Genomic DNA, 18,085 nt, shown 5'->3' with positions numbered 1-18,085 from the left:
CTTTTAAATTTGTTGACGCGCACAGTATAGGCATTTGGTCAGCGTTTAATTCTGTCGCTTGAGTATAAAAAGCCACAGTTTATGCCGAAAAGGACAGTAGCTCGCCCAGTTGCAGTGCACAGCCTAGATACGAAATATCACCGTAACAGTTTAATGTCAGGACATTTCATGATGCTAGGTTAACACACATATTTTTTATTAAAATACCAATGTAGTATTACTTTAGAAATTTCACGCAGTTTAAAAAATTACTAAATTTAATACAGTTACGTTAAAATAAAAAATAATATAATTTTCCTGATTTTTTTTATAATCCAAAAGTAGTTAGTGTTAATTGCTTAAAAATAAGTAAGTTCTCTGGTCATTATGTTAACCAGAGCAGCGATAATTATATTTGTGCTCGCCTCATTGCGAAGGGTATCTAGTAAATTCCCTCCCACCCAGCAATACCCATACCAACAAGAACTCGACCATGGAGGTCACGCTACTTTGTACTGGAACTATGATGATACTTACATCACAATGGAGGTTTGTGACGTCATCAATGACATTTGTTGTTGTCAAAAATAATATATTTTGTTTTGCAGCTGCACGTCAAGTCGACTGGATGGATTGGTTTAGGTATTTCCCCCACTGGGACCATGAAGGGGGCTGATATTTATGTGGGGTGGGTGAAAGACGGAAGGGGGATTATTACGGTGAGTTGAAATAATGTTTTACTTCGGTATGATGATGCTGGTTTAAGGCGTCATTTTGTTGCTCATTTGGTGTTGTTTTCATATTTTCGCGCGATTTATGCTTAAAATAGTTCCAATTTGTAGCCCTGCTTGTAATAGGCCCCTGAATGTATTTTAGTCAAAGAGAAGGATCATTTGTCAAATGTTTAGATTTTACTGAAGGTTCCTCGGACCGTTGCAAAATGTTGTAAACCGCTGTTCTAAATTTCAAAGCATGGAGACATTGTATGATCAGCAAGCTACTGACTTATAAGATCTCATCAGTGCAGCTGGTGACACGACATTTGCCGTATGGGCTAGTGTAGTTACCTTTACATATGCAACGGTTTTATTTTTGTTGTTAAAATTCACAGCAAATCATAAGCTTTTTTGTTCTCACTTTCACGATTTCGTGTTCAACAAACTTTTCAGGACCGTCACGGAGTGGGAAACGAATTCCCTCCTCTTGACAAAGTTCAGAATGTTGAACTTTTGCTGGCGAAAGAAGGTGAGGGGGGTTGGACAGTGCTCAAGTTCCGAAGAACAATCGACACTTGCATCGATGATGATCTGCAAATTACGGTCAGAAAAACAAATTTGTAGATAAATTATTTCTCATATAATAAAAAAAACGTGTTAAAAATTTCTTTTTGGATATTTTAGGACTTGTTTTGTGATTTAACATTGGTGAACTACAAGCGATGCTTATTTTTTTATTTCTGTTGGCACTTATATTAGCAATGAAAAGATACCAGAATTGATATTATTTCTTAATTGAGTTTTATCTTTCGTTGTAAACGTTGGACAGTTTCTGACTATAATAAAGTCTACTTGTTACATGCAGCTACTGTAGAATTTTTATTTCCAAGTCTGGATAACCTTGTGAATATATGTATGTTATAAACCAGGGTTGGCCAACCTTCTACATACCATTCGCCAACTTTTTAACATACTGTGTTGGATGCGCCATATTTATGTATTTTTCCCTATACCTGCTGTATCAATTTGGACACAAGACGGCGTCCATGAGGCTCTATCGCGTAACAATGGGTTGGGCTACTTGTGTTTTATATATACTTTGACCGGAACGAGCCGCAATTGTAAACTGACAAAAAATGTGTTGACTGGTGATTATATATTTTTTTTAATTTTTAACTGCAAGAAGAATAGTGGAAATAAAGATATGTTTGAATAATGTTGTGCATGAATATATATATGTATATATATAATTAATAGGGGTGGCTTACTTTATTTATTTATTAGTTTATTAATTTGATTTTCATGATTATCAAAAGAAGGCAATGCGCCCTTTCTAATCATGCAATGCGCCACGTTTGTCGCATGCGCCATAGGTTAGCCACCACTGTTATAAACAGTTAAATAAACAGGCGACAATAAAAAACAAAAAATGTCTATAAAACTTTTTTTTGTTGAAATGTTTTTTTTTCATTTGTAGAGAACCACAATGCAGTTTATTTACGCTTGGGCGAAGGAGGATCCGGTTGGAAATGAACTGAAACCTTCAGATAAACACACTTTTAAAGGTAATTTAAACCTCAAATTGAAATACAACACCAGTTGCACAACCAAGTTACTTAGCAGGGGAGGTGCAAACGTGTGTTGTATAATATGATGTAAGTCATTTTTTAATTTCAAAAACTGCTTTACTAAGCAACCAAACGTCAAGGCGTGTTTATTTAAAGATTTATTAAAGATTTTTTACAAAAGTAAAGCTAAAAATAACAGGACTGGTTAGCTTAAAGCACGACTTACATGTGTAGTTCAATGTGATATGTGTGTTGTTCCACTGATATACATAAAACCTCTCTTAAACTGGATTCAGCTAATCCAAATCCTTGCCCAATTCGGACAAAACTTGAGTTACAAACGATTTCTAAAATGGTAATGCTTTAACTAATAAACGTCGGTTGGTCCTGTTCTTCTTCTAATCCGGATAATTTTTTTGGTCCAAACGGGTCCGGATTAACAGAGATTTACTGTGGTTTAGGAAAAAGGGACATCAACTTGCTTGGTCATTTAAATGTGGAGAAAACTGCCTTTCCTCCTGGTGAACAACATCAAAAGTTTCGAGTGACCAGTGGAGGAGTTACCCTACCACCACAAGAAACTTTCTATTTCTGTCGCTTGGTGCCGATGCCCGACGTGTCTGAAAAACATCACATTGTCAGGGTAAGACTTAATGTGCCAAGGCATTTTTCGCCTAAACAGACACAAAAATGATCTGTATCTGTCAGTGATTCGAGTTTCGTCTGTTTAAATTTTATGAATTCATCAAGAAAAACAAAACAAGTATTTTGTGTTCAGTGAAAATTATGCTGTGTTTCTTGTCAACAAACGGTTAATATCTGTAAAAGTTTCGTACAACGTTAAAGATGAAAAATATGAATAGGTCCTACCAAATCCACAAAAGCACTTTAAAATAAGTCACTTGCTTAGTAATTGCTGAATACCAAAGCAAACTCCACTTACCGTTTAAAAAAGTTTTTTTTTTGAACACTATACACATCAGTTGATAATCTGTTTAAAAGTTTTATGATAACTATAACGACCCCAGTAAAAAGCGACATACTTTATTGTTCATGCGTTTCGGGAAATGTTTTTGCCATCATCAGGGATATGAAGGGTATGCACTTGAGTCACGTAAAAGTTTGACAATATGCCCAATAGAGTCTATATTCCCCCTGATTTAGGGCATCTTACCCCTACGGGTGCCACGGAACACATTGTTTAGAACCCCACTCTACTCAAAAGGTTATACACTTTACCTAAAACAGTAGAATGATCATATATGTGCACGACCGTTCACTAAAACGTTTAAACGATAAAGCAAGTCACTTTTTGTTTGGTCCGTTATTTTTGTCATTAAAAAGTAAGCTGTTCTGTTTTTGATGCTCGAATTTTTCGGTTTACAATTTTTTTCTTCTTTTCAGATTGAAGCTGTCATACAATCGGGCAACGAAGCACTTGTTCATCACATGGTTATTAATCAGTGCGCTCACCCACTACCAGTAAGTTTGAAAAATTAAACTAGAACACTGAATGCACAGATCTAGATTGTTAAAAACACAATTTTAATGACCAATGGCTGAATGTTTTTCTTGAACTTTATTATAGTGTTCATCCACCAAGCAACGAGCTGACAGATTTCAAAAGTTTTAGTCTTTTGAGTTTAAAGCAGTGTTGGGATTCAGCCGGTTTGCACCGGTTCTATAGAACCGTTTCACGAAAATTTATAAGATCAGAGAACCGGTTGGCATTACTGGCAACTGTCAACGGACTTTTTGTAACAGAACCAGCTAAAAATAAGAGTTTTGTGATAGAACCGGCTGACAAAAAAATTTGAATACCATCACTGGTTTAAAGTACAAGTATTGAAAACCCTCGATATATGATAATGGTTGCTTAAAACCATTAAAAAACACAGCAGATTTTAACCAGCATGTGGGCCTGTTTACTAACTGTGCAGTTAGTATTTTATCTGTTTTAGGCGGGTGCGTTGGTGAACCAGAGTGGCGAATGTTATAGTTCAACTGCACCGATAGATCATGCTAATTGTGTTCAACCTCTTTTTGTGTGGGATCAAGGAAACGCGGTACGTCCTGTTGTGTATCTTTTCTTGTTATTTATGTACCTTCGAACCCACGACTTCCGCAATTGTTTGCAAACAAAAATATGTTAGAAATGGTATGTTCCTCAAATTAAATAACTTTCTTTTTCTGTCGACTCTATTTGAATAAGGTTCTAAAAGTACTTTGTAGCTGCCTGGAGTAATTATGTGTTAAAATATAGTCGACGATGTCACACTTATCATAATTTGCAGTTTGAGTTTTCTTTACTGTATCGTTTGCAGGAAATTTACTGTATAGTTTGAAGGCGAAAACACTAAATCTGTCGCTGTTTTTTATTATTACACAAAACCAATGCATTTCGCTTTTATTAGCATCGTCAGTGCCAGTAAAAATATATATAGCAACTATATAAAAGCGGTAATAAATTCAAAAACTTAATAGGATATTTGATTAATAAAGAAAGATCTACTACTGTGTGCATGGTTTGTTTATGTTTTGCGAATAAATCTTTGTTCGAATATTTTTAGGCAAATCAATTTCCAACCGAAGTCGGTTTCCCGTTCGGTGAAGCCGGAGATCCAAAATATTTACTATTGGAAATTCATTTCGATAATCACGAAAAACATGCAGGTGACTCTACTGTACCGGATTAATGAAAGCTTCGATTCCTCTAACCCAGTGGTTCTTAGGCTTTTATGCGCTTGCAACTTTAAGTATTCGTAAAATTTCTTTGCATCCTTTGTGTGTTATGACTTATTGAAGTAAATTAAATAGAAGAAATTGACAATCTTGTTGTTGAACGTTTCAGCAATAACTTATATTTAAAATTGGCCAAAGAATTATCTGTTCCAACTTCTGTTTATCGGAGAATAAACGGATTCGTATTTGGTAACTGACGCTTGCATCATTTGACAATTTAATCAACCACCTTTTACTGTTTCACCATGAAATCTTTTGACGCTATAAAATGCACAATTTAAATCTACAGTGGACCAAAACTAAATCATCATTTGATGTTTTCGGCCAGGTATCGTGGACGACTCTGGTTTGCTGATCACTTACACAAGTGAGCTTCGTAAATACGACGCTGGCATGTTCAGCACTGGACATCTCATAAGCGAACTGACCATGATAATTCCACCAGGGGCGCCATCCTTTCCCATCGGTGGATATTGCAGCCAGAAATGCATTACAGATGTAAGTGTTTCACGTTTCTGAAGGTTACTGCTCATTTTGCTGCGTCATGCAAATTACGCTGACTCGACCTTAAAGCGGACCAGCGCTTGTGTAAATGCTGATGTCACCTTTCATATAGCAAACACGGTATGCGATATGATATAGCAGGATGTACAACCATTTCGCTATTGCTGGCCGCATCATAGGCTCTTATTCTGCCATAGGCCGTCAGTATGTTTACTGATACCAAATAAACTAGCAAGTAGAAACTGGACGCAAATATCTTGGTCTGCCATAAGATAATCCAACATCTTTTTGAAACAAAAAATGACCTTTCAAATCAATTTCAAATCCACATAACCAAAAAAAGAAGTTTATTCAGTGCGCGGTGTCAGTAAGCACATCCTAACATAGGTATATGCTGCCTTAACATACGTATGTCTTACAAGAACTTCCCACAATTTCCGTTTTGGTCTTTTTTTTACTTCCACTAATTTGCTTTTTGGTCCTATATTATTCCAAGCACAATGTGTCATTACCTTGATGAAGGCGTTTCATATGGGACATCAAAACCTCGGTTATTTTACAATAAATTCTGCTGGAATAACAATTGTTATACTTAACACTTATTTACTTGTGTTTGTAACAGGCAATGATAGGTTTTTTTGTGACCTGGGTTTAAGGCGACTTTGTCGTGATGTCGAATCATGACTTGTTTGTTCATTATAACTTGCCAAAATAACTATAAAGTAGCAACAAGCATCATTTGTGAACAGAATATTGTTTACGAACCTGAATGAGTATGTTACAGTTACAAAGCTTTTACATTAAATCCAACAAAAAGTATTGACTTTATTTTTCTCGCTATCTCAAATAAATTTTAAATCACTCCACTTTTACAGGCAATGGAGGACTCTAATGTGGAAGAGCTTCGGGTTATAGCTGTTATGTCACATACACATTCTCTTGGACAGAATATAACACTTCGCCATTATAGGTGAGATTAGTGTTTCATGTTTTCGGTTGTAGTGCAGAAAAAAAAACAGTAACATTAAATTGGTTCATGTTGTGCAATTTATATAAAATACTTCAGACAAAACATTAACATGCAAGTATGATTTAAAGTCACAACGATTGCATGTCTTTAATTTCTAAAAAAATGGTGTGTTTTTGTTATATACAACAAAACATTTGGAACCCAATTGTATTTTTCAATGGTTTATGTTATCAACCTGTATACGAGTGAAAATAGTGAGAACAATTTTTCAGGGGTGATCAGGAACTGCTATATTTGACTAATCAACTTGCAGATGATTTTAACGATCATCTTCACTACTTGGACGCTGACATTGTTATCAGGAAAGGGGACAGATTGAGGACATTTTGCGAATACAATTCCATGGACAGGAAAAACTTTACTTTCGTAAGAATCGATCAATTTAATTTTGAACTTTATAAAAAAAATTAAGCAAAATCAATTATTATAATGTTGTAGCTGAAACTAAATCAGCAAAAAATTTAATGTGACAATAGTCATGGCGTGCCAAGCTTGCTACTGTGTATCTGTTTCCATATATGGTATAGACGGTGGATTGAAGGGGTCATTTTGTTGGTTATTTTTTGACCATGATTTGTTTTGCTTCAGGGCGGTATGTCAACTAACGATGAAATGTGTTTGGTTTATGCTTTCTATTATCCACGAACAAACTTAGCAGTTTGCAAAACTGAACCCACAATTGCATCGATGACAGATATTGTATCTGATTATGGAGTCAACTATAGATTTATGAGGTTGGTTAAATTGTCACCGAACTTTGATTTAAATTATTGGAAAAACATTTATCCAGAATTAAGTTCAAATTCGCCTCACTGACTAAGTTTAGGTGAAGTGATTAAGCTTTTGAGTTTAGTGTTTTAAATTTTTAAACAAACTCAAAACGGTTTCAATCGGTAAATTAACTGTAAGATAAGAATGGACCAAGTTCAAGACAAACTTCTTTTATATAATGTCCCAAGTTGATTGATTTGATTTTTAAAGCCCGCACCCCACAGCAGTCGACGATCCGTCGTGGGAAAAGATTGTTGATACTTCTGTAAACAAAACTGTTGACCAAATTTTGAACGAGGTACGTCTTGTGCATTTGTTTCCATTGAAACAGTTTTCAAACTATTTTTTTTGTTTTCTTTAGCAAACATGGAATGAAACTATGATTTCTATGCTGAACGAGAAACTTTCTTCCAGTAGAGTAATGCATATTTGTTCGACTGGGAGCAGCAATAAAGAGGTAAGTAGTAAAAGCTTTTCTGAGGCTGTAAGGTTTTTTCAAATAGAAAATTGATTCTGGTCTCATTCGATTGAAACATTTATAATTTTATAAGATATGTTACATTTAATACAGTAAAAAAATATTACAACTTAAAACGCTGTCAAAAAACTGTCTTTGGCTTTCACAGACGTTTATGGATGCCCCAGTTGTGACAAACCCCTACGTACCCCCTCCCAAGGTTTGTAACGTCACAATCAACGTCACCCTGCCCGGGGAAGCCCCTCGTCTTGTTGCTTACCCAGGTTTCATTCTCATCCATCTTGCAATCATTTACTTTGTGATGTGAAAAAGATAATGAGAGGACTGTTTGGGTGTGAGCTATATGTGATGAACGTGACCGTTTGAAATGTTTTTACATGTGAATATGTTTTCAAACGCAAAATAAATCGAACCCTATTCTAAATTCGATATGAAATGAGTTTTTGGATTCGGATAATTTAGAATTTCAACCCTCAAGCCAATGTGTGTTAGGTAAAACGCTTGAGAAAACTTTAACATAACAAATGAATACCGGAACATACTAACACGTTTTAAAAGTTCCTAATTTCAAAACAAATCATTCTGTCCGTCAATTTCCAGTGTGCTAATCCGCCTAAAAATCCTTAACCAAAACAATACCGTCCGCTCATGTGCTCTATGACGTTCTTGGTCCATGCATATGAGCTAGGAATGTGGCGTGATGTGGTTTTGCATGGAGAAATCAGACGAAATGTCATTCATGTAAACATATTGTCGTCTATCCCCGTATAAGCTTGCGTGCCATATTCACTTGAGCACACAGTCTTACAATTACATAGACATAGAGTTTTCAACGTTTGCCTTGTTGGTAGACTTTAAAGGTACAATTTTATTTTAGTAAACATTAGACACGGACAGTAAAGTAACTTGATTAAAAAAATTTTTTCAAAAAGCTTGTCGATAATAATGAATGCATTCATATAAATTGGTTTCAACAATCGCTGTTGTCATCATCAGTACAACATTTGTTGATAACAACAGCAATTGGTAAAACTACGGCTAAGAATGTATTTTATCAAAATCACATACCTATCTTAAACACGTTTATTCCAGATATCTAAAACTTATTTTATTTCCACCCAAAACTACCCCCAAAGCATGTCCAATTTACCAAAATGTAATTTACCCCGTAAATATACCAAATGCTTTTTTTAAGTGAAAGTAATCACAGCAACTCAGATCAATGTTGTATCACAGCAACTCAGATCAAATTATTGCTCAGATTTACTAACAGCGTGAAAATTTGCTTGAATTTTTTTACTTGAATTCATAATAAACATGTAAGAAGTGTCAAAATATGTCAAAAATGACAGAAAATGTGCCTTGAGATCTCTTCTTTGTATTGTAGTGTCACATTCACAATTAAGCTTTACAATTTCTATCGCTGTTTCCAATTTACATATTTTGTTGCCGATGTTTGAAACAAACTATGACACTTCCTTGAAAAGATTTTACCGTGAACTGGACATGCGCAAAAAATATCAGCGAATACCAAATCGTGCGTTGGTAGGTTGTAATGATGAAACTCATTCAAAAGGGGGGTATCACGAATTATGCGACGTGATCTGTCTTCGCGCCCCAGTCATATCGTTCTATAGTTTAACGCTATAGTTTGGCAAACAAGAACCTGCTGTCCAGTGTATAAGCGTTTTAGTATTGTCACCAGCCTGACTAGCAGTCCAGTAATAGTTTATACATACTGAACTATGTAGATAACAGCAAAATTGTTGGGGAGGCATTTAGGATTTGATACAAAAACGGCGTCAAAAGTTCTAAACAGTAGAAGCAGAATAGAATACCCAAATTCGTTTTATATTACGCCAGGCCTATTACAGGCGTCTTATGAGGCCAACTTGATGGTATGCTTTCAATAGGCCTAAAAATGTCTTCATCTTGGCATATTTGTTTAACAAACGTTCGGTTGATTGCTGGACAGTACATTCTGCAAAATTAACCAACGGCATTTTTTGTAGTCTTGTGTTTAAATGCTGATGTTAAATTAATATAATTGTCCTTTGCAGTTGACGTGTGACGTGTGGTGCATACGATTTAAGTGTTGATTTAACGCGAATTTAATTCGTTTTGACGTAAAAATGGAACTGCAATTTTTATCAATAATATACAAATGGTCTACTGCCGAATCGAAAATAATGATTTTATGATAAAAAATAAATACTTTAGATCATAGATCATTATACAGTTCTCTGATCGTCATGTTAATCAGAGCAGTGATATTTATATTTGTGCTCGCCTCATTGCGAAGGGTATCTAGCAAATTCCCTCCCACCCAGCAATACCCATACCAACAAGAACTCGATCACGGAGGTCACGCTACTTTGTACTGGAACTATGACGATACTTACATCACAATGGAGGTTTGTTACGTCATCAATGACATTTGTTGTTGTCAAAAATAATATATTTTGTTTTGCAGCTGCACATCAAGTCGATGGGATGGATTGGTTTAGGAATTTCTCCCACTGGGACCATGAAGGGGGCTGATATTTATGTGGGGTGGGTGAAAGATGGAAAGGGGATTATTACGGTGAGTTGAAAAAAGTAAACAATTCTTACTGGATTTTTAGCATTGTTCGGTTGACGTGGGTTAAAATTTTGTTTGTTGGTAAAAAAATAACTTGAATTTTTTTACTTTTCAGGACCGTCACGGAGTGGGAAACGAATTCCCTCCTCTTGACAAAGTTCAGAATATTGAACTTTTGCTGGCGAAAGAAGGTGATGGGGGTTGGACAGTGCTCAAGTTCCGAAGAACAATCGACACTTGCATCGAAGACGATCTGCAAATTACGGTCAGAACTTTTATACTTTTTGAACCACTTAACTTCAATGCGGCAAATACTTATTGTAATTTTTTTCCAGTCGTAAGAAAAACTAAAAACAATTTCTCTCTTGAATTGTACAGAGAAATGCAATGTGGATTATTTACGCTTGGGGAATAGAGGACCCGGTTGAAAATAAACTGAGACCAGCAGATATACACATTGCAAAAGGTAACACACGATTTACCGGGTATCAAGACACAAAAATGTTAATGTCCCACTGTTTTCCAATCTTTAATATTATATTATAAATGGAATATTAGGTTTGTACAATTTACTCTGAACGAAATACCACGAACAGTCTGCTTGTAAACTTGCCCCGAGCTTAAATTTCCATTTTGTGTTTCATCTTCTGGTAAATTATCAAAACTGTGACTAGTCCTATGCGTTTGACATCGATGTACACACAGTATGAACAATAGATGCGACTTCCTAAAACCTTAATCATTCAGTATGGATAACTTTAATGAAACAATTACCCAGAAAGATACGACAAGTTTTACTGCAATTATAGGTAGACCATAAAAGTGGAATAACATATTCCATTGCCTTGTTGTAATTAGTTGTAAATCCAAGACACATTTCTGTCGTTCGTTGAGAAACAGTTGTTTAAAATAAGTCTTAAGACCAACCAGAAGTCCAGTGACATATTTTTTTGTTAGTTTTGATGATACCCGAGCATATATCTGTGTTTTGTGTTTCTGACACGAATGTGTTTTAGGGAAAAGATCCATCAATCTGCTTGGACATTTGAATGTTGAGAAATCTGCATTTCCGCAAGGAGAACAACATGCAACGTTACGTGCTACTATTGGGAGAATCACCGTACCTGCTGAAGAAGAAAGTTTTATTTGTCGCTTGGTGCCGCTGCCAGATGTGACCGAAAAACATCACATTGTAAAGGTTAGTGGCATTTGGTAGATGAACTGGTGGGTGACCACAGCATGCGTATCCAATGTTGTTTACCGTGTAATCCAGAGAGATTGTGTATTTCCAGACACGTACAAATCTATGCTGCGCATCAACTGGTGTGTGGCCACAGCGTGTATATCAAATGTTGCTCACAGCGGTCCTCGATGTACTCCAGGGCGCTTGTGTGTATGTCCAGACACATAAAACTCTATACTTTGCAACAACTGGTGTGTGACCACGTCGTGCACATCTAATGTTGCTCACAGCGGTCCTCAATGTACTTGGGGAACTTATTCGTATGTCCATACGCATAACAATCTATGCTGCACATCAACTGGCATGTGGCCACAGCGTTAAGGGTACATCTAATTTTGGTCACAGTGGCCCTCAATGTACTCCAGGGAGCTTGAGTGTATGCCCACCAGACACATGAAAATATATGCTGCGCATAAACTGGTGTGTGACCTTTAGCGTGCACATCTAATGTTGCTCACTATACACCAGTGTACTTAGGGAGCGTGTGTATATGCCACAAGCTTTACCAGATTGCTGAACTAAGTGATTACCAACACCAATCTCCGAGTGCCACATTGAGGTAACTTGGGAACGATTTTTCCAAACATTCGACTGTTGATCTCAAGACATTAAAGTCAATACTTCTGTTTTATGAGCTGGTGTTTTTTTCCAGATGGAACCAGTTGTGTCGCCTGGCAACGAGAAAATTGCACGTAACATCGTAATCAATCAGTGCGCTCATCCGTTGCCGGTGAGTTTGTTTTTAAACTAGTAAATGAACACATGTGTGGGCAAATAATGTAGCTTTTAACAATCATATACACCTGCGTACGTACAATAAAAAGAATATTTTTGTTTTGCCTTTCAGATCGGTGCTAAGATGAACACAAGCGGAAAATGCTATACTTTTAACGCGCCCGTAGATTATGATGTTTGCGCTAAACCTCTATCTATGTGGGATCAACGTGACTTTGGAGAGGTGAGTTTCTCAGTAAAGTCATTTTCCAATTGCCTTATGTTGGTTTTAACTTTGTAAGAAGGATTTAAATATTACAAAAATGGAGTTTAATCCTTGATTGCCTGTAACTTGAAAAGGTTGATTAAATTTCAAACACTGTTGGATTCTGTTCATATAATATACACATTTTGATTTCCCTTTGTGTTTGTTTTGCCTTTTATTTGCCGAAAGTTACTTTTATTTTCAAAAAACGTGAACGGCTTTAGACTTTAAGATTTACAGTTCCATTTTTTGTATGTTGTTTATTGTTTGGTATTTTTCCAATAAAGTTGAATATTGTATAAACAATTCTCTACTCGAATATTTTGTAGGCGATTCGATTTCCATCAGAAGTTGGTTTTCCGTTTGGTGGAGCTGAAGACCCAAAATATTTGCTCTTGGAAATTCGCTACAACAACCCGGATAAATTTGCAGGTAAACTGTGATGTTCCGGATTAAAGATTACTTTCAATCTATTTACCTACTTTTTTCTTGTAAGTTGTATGTTGCTCAAAAACATTTATTTTACAAACACTTTGTATAAGTCTTAAAGTGTAAAGCAGGGGTGTGCAAGGTTGTGCGGCCGGCCCTTGAATTTTATTAGTACTGGCAAACGAGTCCAACTATTATATATTTTTGAGCAGATTAATGCGCCTGATGATATTTTTCTGCAACCTGGCATTATTTGGCAGAATCAAATGCGCATTTTACTTGTAGTTAAGCATATTTGGTATGCAACGAAGTAAAACCACCTTGTGTTGTACACAGGTGTGGCCCGCGATCTAATTTTGGCAATTTTATTTGGCCTAATAGTGACAAAGGTTCCACACCCCTGGTGTAAAGTGAAATAGACACAGAACTGATGTATTTTAATTTATTGGTGTTTTCGAGCAGGTATCGTGGACGACTCCGGTTTGCTGATCACTTACACAAGTCAGCTTCGTAAATACGACGCTGGTATGTTCAGCACCGGGCATCTCATGAGCGAACTGACCATGATAATTCCACCAGGGGCGCCATCCTTTCCCATCGGTGGATATTGCAGCCAGAAATGCATTACAGATGTAAGTGTTTGGAGCATCGGTGCTAAATGTACAGCTTTTAAGTTCTCATATTTTACTGAAGAATTTGGGCCTACTAAAAGTGTTTGGTGATTGTGTTGTGTTACCCTGATGAAGACGTCTTGAATAAGACGTCGAAACGTCGGATGATTTGTTTTAATTTGACGGTTGAGCAAAAAAAGTTGATGAAATATGTCGGTTAACAAAACTATTTTTGCTTAATAATTGGTAATAAGATGCTGCCACTGCAAAATGATTAGGATTGTGTTGTGTCATTTCAACTACTATGGCGTCGTTATTTATGGAAAGAGATATAACCTAAATGTACGTACACGCTTACATACTAATAAATCCTACAAAAAATCTCAAAGTTTGATCCAAGAAGTTCAGAATAAACTTTAACAACAATCACATTACTCATGCATACATTCCACTTTGCAGTCTTTGGAGGCTTCGAATATGGAAGAGATACGAGTTATGGCTGTTATGTCTCACACTAATGATTTGGGAGAAAATGTAACTCTACATCACTACAGGTTGGATTAAACATCCAAGTTATAAAATTTTAAAAGTTATTACCACCAAGCATGCACGATGCAAACAGGCGAAACGCTTGCAGAAAAATCATCGGTTTTTCAAAGTAATGAAGATTTTTTTAGCTGCTTCTTCCGAATGTTTTTGTTTTTTCACCAACAAAAAAACTGTTAGCAGTCACGGTTTGATTTTCATAGTTAAGTTCTTAACCTACTTCAGAGTAAAAATAATAAATCCGGGTTTTGTTTTTCCAGAGGTGAAGATGAACTGCCGTATCTAACCAACGATCTATCGGATGATTTCAATAAGCGGCTACATTTTTTGCAGGAGGAGGTTGTCATCAAACCAGGAGATACTTTAAGAGCAATATGCAAATACAATTCCATGGACCAGGACAAGTTTACATATGTAAGAAGCAGTTTAGCTTTACACAACATTGTTCACGATTATTCAAGCTGCATGACAACTTTTCTGGTGGTTTTTAAACAAGCTGTACTTTCAAGAGAGTGGCACAACTTAACCGTTTCAAAATTGATTAAAAAATTATTTTGATCAAATGCAAATTATATGCAAGCATATAGCCTACATGTTTTTTGTTTGAAATATCTCAAAAACGCTTTGCTGTTAACCAACGTTAACGTAAAATTCGAAAGTAAATCACATCACGCCAGCCTAAAAATAACGTTGTCTGGAATCAAGCCTTTCTTCGAACAAAAAAAGCAAAGAAAAATTCTGAATAGAGGCGAGATTCGAACCCACGACAGAAGTTTGCCTGTACTTTTATTGCAATAAACTAGATTGTATGACACGCCGCCGAGAGTCAATTTAGTTGCTATGCTGAAGTGTTAACTCAGATTTTTCATCACGATTCGTGTTTTTCAGGGCGACAAGGAGATGTGTGTAGTCTATGCTTTCTATTATCCACGGACAAAACTGTCAGTTTGCCAAACCCAGCCAACTATTAAAGCGATGACAGATATTTTATTGAAGTATGGAGTCAACTCAAGATATCTGAGGTAAAAAATATTTGAGTTGTTACTTTACTTTCAATAAATCTCAGTTAAGTATTAAATTTACTTGAGGTTAAAAATTGCAAAAATGTAATTCGCGTTAAGTACAATTTAGTTGGAATTAAAACTTTTTTAGCTGTGTTAAAGAAAAAAATACTTCTCCAATCACCAATTTAAATATAGAAGCGCTTTGTGGGGACACAGTTCTTTGATAATATGCTCATATTTTTTTATCCTTTTTGTTTTGTTTATTTAATTGATTTGATTGTTTAAAGACCTAGACCAACAGCATTTAGCGATCAGAATTGGAAAATGATTGTTGACAGTTCTGAAGGGAAAAATGTGGACCAAATATTAAATGAGGTATTTTCCGTCCATATGACTTATTAAGCAGATTTATTTGTTAAAAATTCTGTTTGTAGCAAACATGGAATGAAACTATGATTTCTATGCTGAGCGAGCAACTTTCTTCAAGCAGAGTAATGCACATCTGTTCCAGTGGGAGTACTCGTATAGCGGTATGTGCTTGATATCTAAACTGCTGCTGTCCGGCCTAATATAAACTTGTGAGATAGCTTTTTTGACATACATATTTTCAAAACGCCAGTAAGTTACATTTAACAAAATAACTGTTTGAAATCTTAAAAGTTGTGAAGCTAAACTTTTAGCCTTTGAAACTGTTTAATGTCAGATTAAAATCTATTTATCAAGAAAGTAACTAACAAAAACATCACCAATACCATCCACACATTGTGCCTTTGGCTTTCACAGACATTTATGGATGCCCTAGTTGTGACAAACCCCTACGTCCCCTCTCCTAAGGTTTGTAACGTCACAATCAACGTCACCCTGCACGGGGAAGCCCCCCGTCTTGCTGCTTACCCCGGTTTCATTCTGATCCATCTTGCAATCATCTACTTTGTCCTGTAAACTATAAACTGTACAGGACTTACACGTCTTGTCATTACAAATTTTATATCAGAGTTGATGTCAAGATGAATAACGTTAACTTTCAGTTTAAATGCAAGAATTTATTAAATAGTTGACACTTGCTTTATTACTGAATCCATTGTTGAGTGTTTTACAGTTTGAAGGAAAAAATTACTATGTTTGTTAAGTTATGCAGATTTGTTTATTGTGTATGGTAACTTACCCTGAATTATTACTTTACTAAATTATTGCTTGAGGAATACAGTTAAACTTTGATTTTTTTCCAAAAAGTCAAGACAATATTCCTAATCACTTGGTAAATATGCCTTGCTCTAAGTTAAGAAATTGTTAAAGTAAACTTTTTTTATTGCCTTATTCAAATAGAACCAAAAACAGATGATTAATAAACATAATCGTAGAATACACATAAAGTAGTTGGCATAGAAACACATTTAAAAGAAACATCAAGTCAACTTCTATTTTCAACTGAACAAAGTGGATGCAAGGTCGTGCAAGCAGCTGGGTACAAATTTAAAGTTAGTTAAAATGTATGTCGGTACCTTACTTGTACACCTTAAAATGTAAATGTTTTGACAAGGGTTTGAAACAGTTTTTTTTTTTTTTTGCTTCCTGGCGAAGGTTAGAAAAGTTATACGTGTATGTTATTCGCGTAATTGCATTTGATCAAATGTCATCCATGTTCAGCAAGTTCCAATCTCTGTGGTGCATAACTTATACGGCACGGATGTAAATACATTGACAACGTGATGTGCTTAGAAATTCTTTAAGGTCATGTTGGTCTTGCTCTGCTTGCTGATAAACATGCCACTGTACAGTTGCAGCTTAACCAAATTTGTGAAATAACCTTCAGTTTCAATTCCCAGTTCAATTTTGTCCTGCAAAACTAAATGTAGGACCAGAGTAAATGCTTTTGCACATATAGTAAAAATGAAAATATAGCCTTAGTTAGAATTGCAACAGCACAGTGCACATAGGGGGCGGCAGTATAATATTTAGAGCAGTCTTATGCTTGATTGCTATTATATTTCTACATTGGGTTTCTGGAAGATTCTTGACCACTTACCCGTATGAACAGAAACTCTCACAAGGCGTGTTTCTATACTAAGACTATGACGATACTTACATCACAATGGAGGTTAGTGACGTCATCTGTGACGTTGCAAGCGACGGCGTACTGACACGTCATGTTTTGTTTTGCAGCTGCACATCAAATCGACGGGATGGATTGGTTTAGGGATTTCACCCACTATTTCACCATGCGACACACAAAAGAGAAAAAAGAGAACAAGAGAAAAAGGCACAATTAGCATGTTTTGATAATTGCGGGTCTGCAGAGTCGCTACACAGCTCCCCCCAGAAGCGGGTTAAACACTAGATTCTAGTGGTGGCCAAACTACGGCCCGCGGGCCGCATCCGGCCCCCAGTCCTGTTTCATCCGGCCCGCCAAACACCTTGCCTGGTTTTTTTTCAGGCACCATATTTACCACTGTGAACAAGCAGTGCAACAGCGCTGGCTGCTACTAGCAGTAGCTTGTGGCAAGCGTTGTTATTTTTAGAATAAATGCCCTTGCAGCGTTATTTCTAGAACAGTCTGCCAACCATGACGTAAGTAGCTAACATAGTTACGACAAATTTTACGTAAATCTCATTTAATCCGGCCCTCCAGTGGCAAGACAGTTGCAAATTCGGCCCTCTGGTAAAAAAAGTTTGGCCACCCCTGCACTAGAACAACGATTCGACGGACATACATTGTGACGAGTTCGCGTGTGCAGAATGTATGTTCGCAGGATGGTGGCCTTTCACGGCGGGACGGTGTCTCGACGTGAACCGGCAGCGAAATATCAACATGTGCTGGCTTCAACCGATCTATCGAGATATTTTCCTCTCTTTTTCCAATTGGCACCTTGTAAGTTTTGTCGCCCCGATGCAAAACTCTGAAAA

At 36.3% G+C, this 18,085-nt stretch overlaps 2 protein-coding genes across 3 annotated transcripts; both read left to right on the top strand.

Annotated features, from left to right (window-relative positions):
* Positions 1-293: 293 nt before the first annotated feature.
* On the top strand, positions 294-16,138 carry LOC145205263 (DBH-like monooxygenase protein 1). 2 transcript variants are annotated; one of them, XM_080077943.1, is made up of 15 exons: positions 294-528; positions 588-698; positions 1,149-1,298; positions 2,173-2,260; positions 2,725-2,906; positions 3,668-3,745; positions 4,225-4,329; positions 4,834-4,936; positions 13,483-13,652; positions 14,091-14,185; positions 14,438-14,591; positions 15,066-15,199; positions 15,469-15,556; positions 15,616-15,711; positions 15,965-16,138. In XM_080077943.1, the coding sequence occupies exons 1-15, from the start codon at positions 367-369 to the stop codon at positions 16,121-16,123; spliced, it is 1,875 nt and encodes a 624-aa protein (XP_079934069.1). In that variant the 5' UTR covers positions 294-366; the 3' UTR covers positions 16,124-16,138. The 2 variants fall into 2 exon arrangements, with proteins under 2 accessions (XP_079934069.1, XP_079934068.1); XM_080077942.1 differs by lacking the exons at positions 13,483-13,652; positions 14,091-14,185; positions 14,438-14,591; ... (2 more) ...; positions 15,616-15,711; positions 15,965-16,138 and adding exons at positions 5,334-5,503; positions 6,385-6,479; positions 6,752-6,905; ... (2 more) ...; positions 7,672-7,767; positions 7,937-8,212 and having other exon boundaries at positions 296-528.
* Positions 10,041-13,034, top strand: LOC145204538 (DBH-like monooxygenase protein 1 homolog). The gene is made up of 8 exons (XM_080077128.1): positions 10,041-10,202; positions 10,262-10,372; positions 10,485-10,634; positions 10,748-10,835; positions 11,386-11,567; positions 12,265-12,342; positions 12,460-12,570; positions 12,921-13,034. The coding sequence occupies exons 1-8, from the start codon at positions 10,041-10,043 to the stop codon at positions 13,032-13,034; spliced, it is 996 nt and encodes a 331-aa protein (XP_079933254.1).
* Positions 16,139-18,085: the final 1,947 nt, after the last annotated feature.

Source organism: Phallusia mammillata, chromosome 8, assembly GCF_965637545.1.
Source record: "Phallusia mammillata chromosome 8, kaPhaMamm4.hap1.1, whole genome shotgun sequence".
Lineage (NCBI taxonomy): Eukaryota > Metazoa > Chordata > Ascidiacea > Phlebobranchia > Ascidiidae > Phallusia > Phallusia mammillata.
Note: the sequence above shows the minus strand (reverse complement) of the source record. Positions and strands in the feature narration are given on the sequence as shown.

Coding starts and splice junctions, on each gene's coding strand:
- LOC145205263 (XM_080077942.1), top strand. CDS start 367: ATGTTAACCAGAGCAGCGATAATTATATTTGTGCTCGCCTCATTGCGA. Junction 5,504..6,384: donor GCCAGAAATGCATTACAGAT/GTAAGTGTTTCA, acceptor CCACTTTTACAG/GCAATGGAGGACTCTAATGT. Junction 7,274..7,520: donor GTCAACTATAGATTTATGAG/GTTGGTTAAATT, acceptor TGATTTTTAAAG/CCCGCACCCCACAGCAGTCG.
- LOC145204538 (XM_080077128.1), top strand. CDS start 10,041: ATGTTAATCAGAGCAGTGATATTTATATTTGTGCTCGCCTCATTGCGA. Junction 10,836..11,385: donor AGATATACACATTGCAAAAG/GTAACACACGAT, acceptor AATGTGTTTTAG/GGAAAAGATCCATCAATCTG. Junction 12,571..12,920: donor ATCAACGTGACTTTGGAGAG/GTGAGTTTCTCA, acceptor AATATTTTGTAG/GCGATTCGATTTCCATCAGA.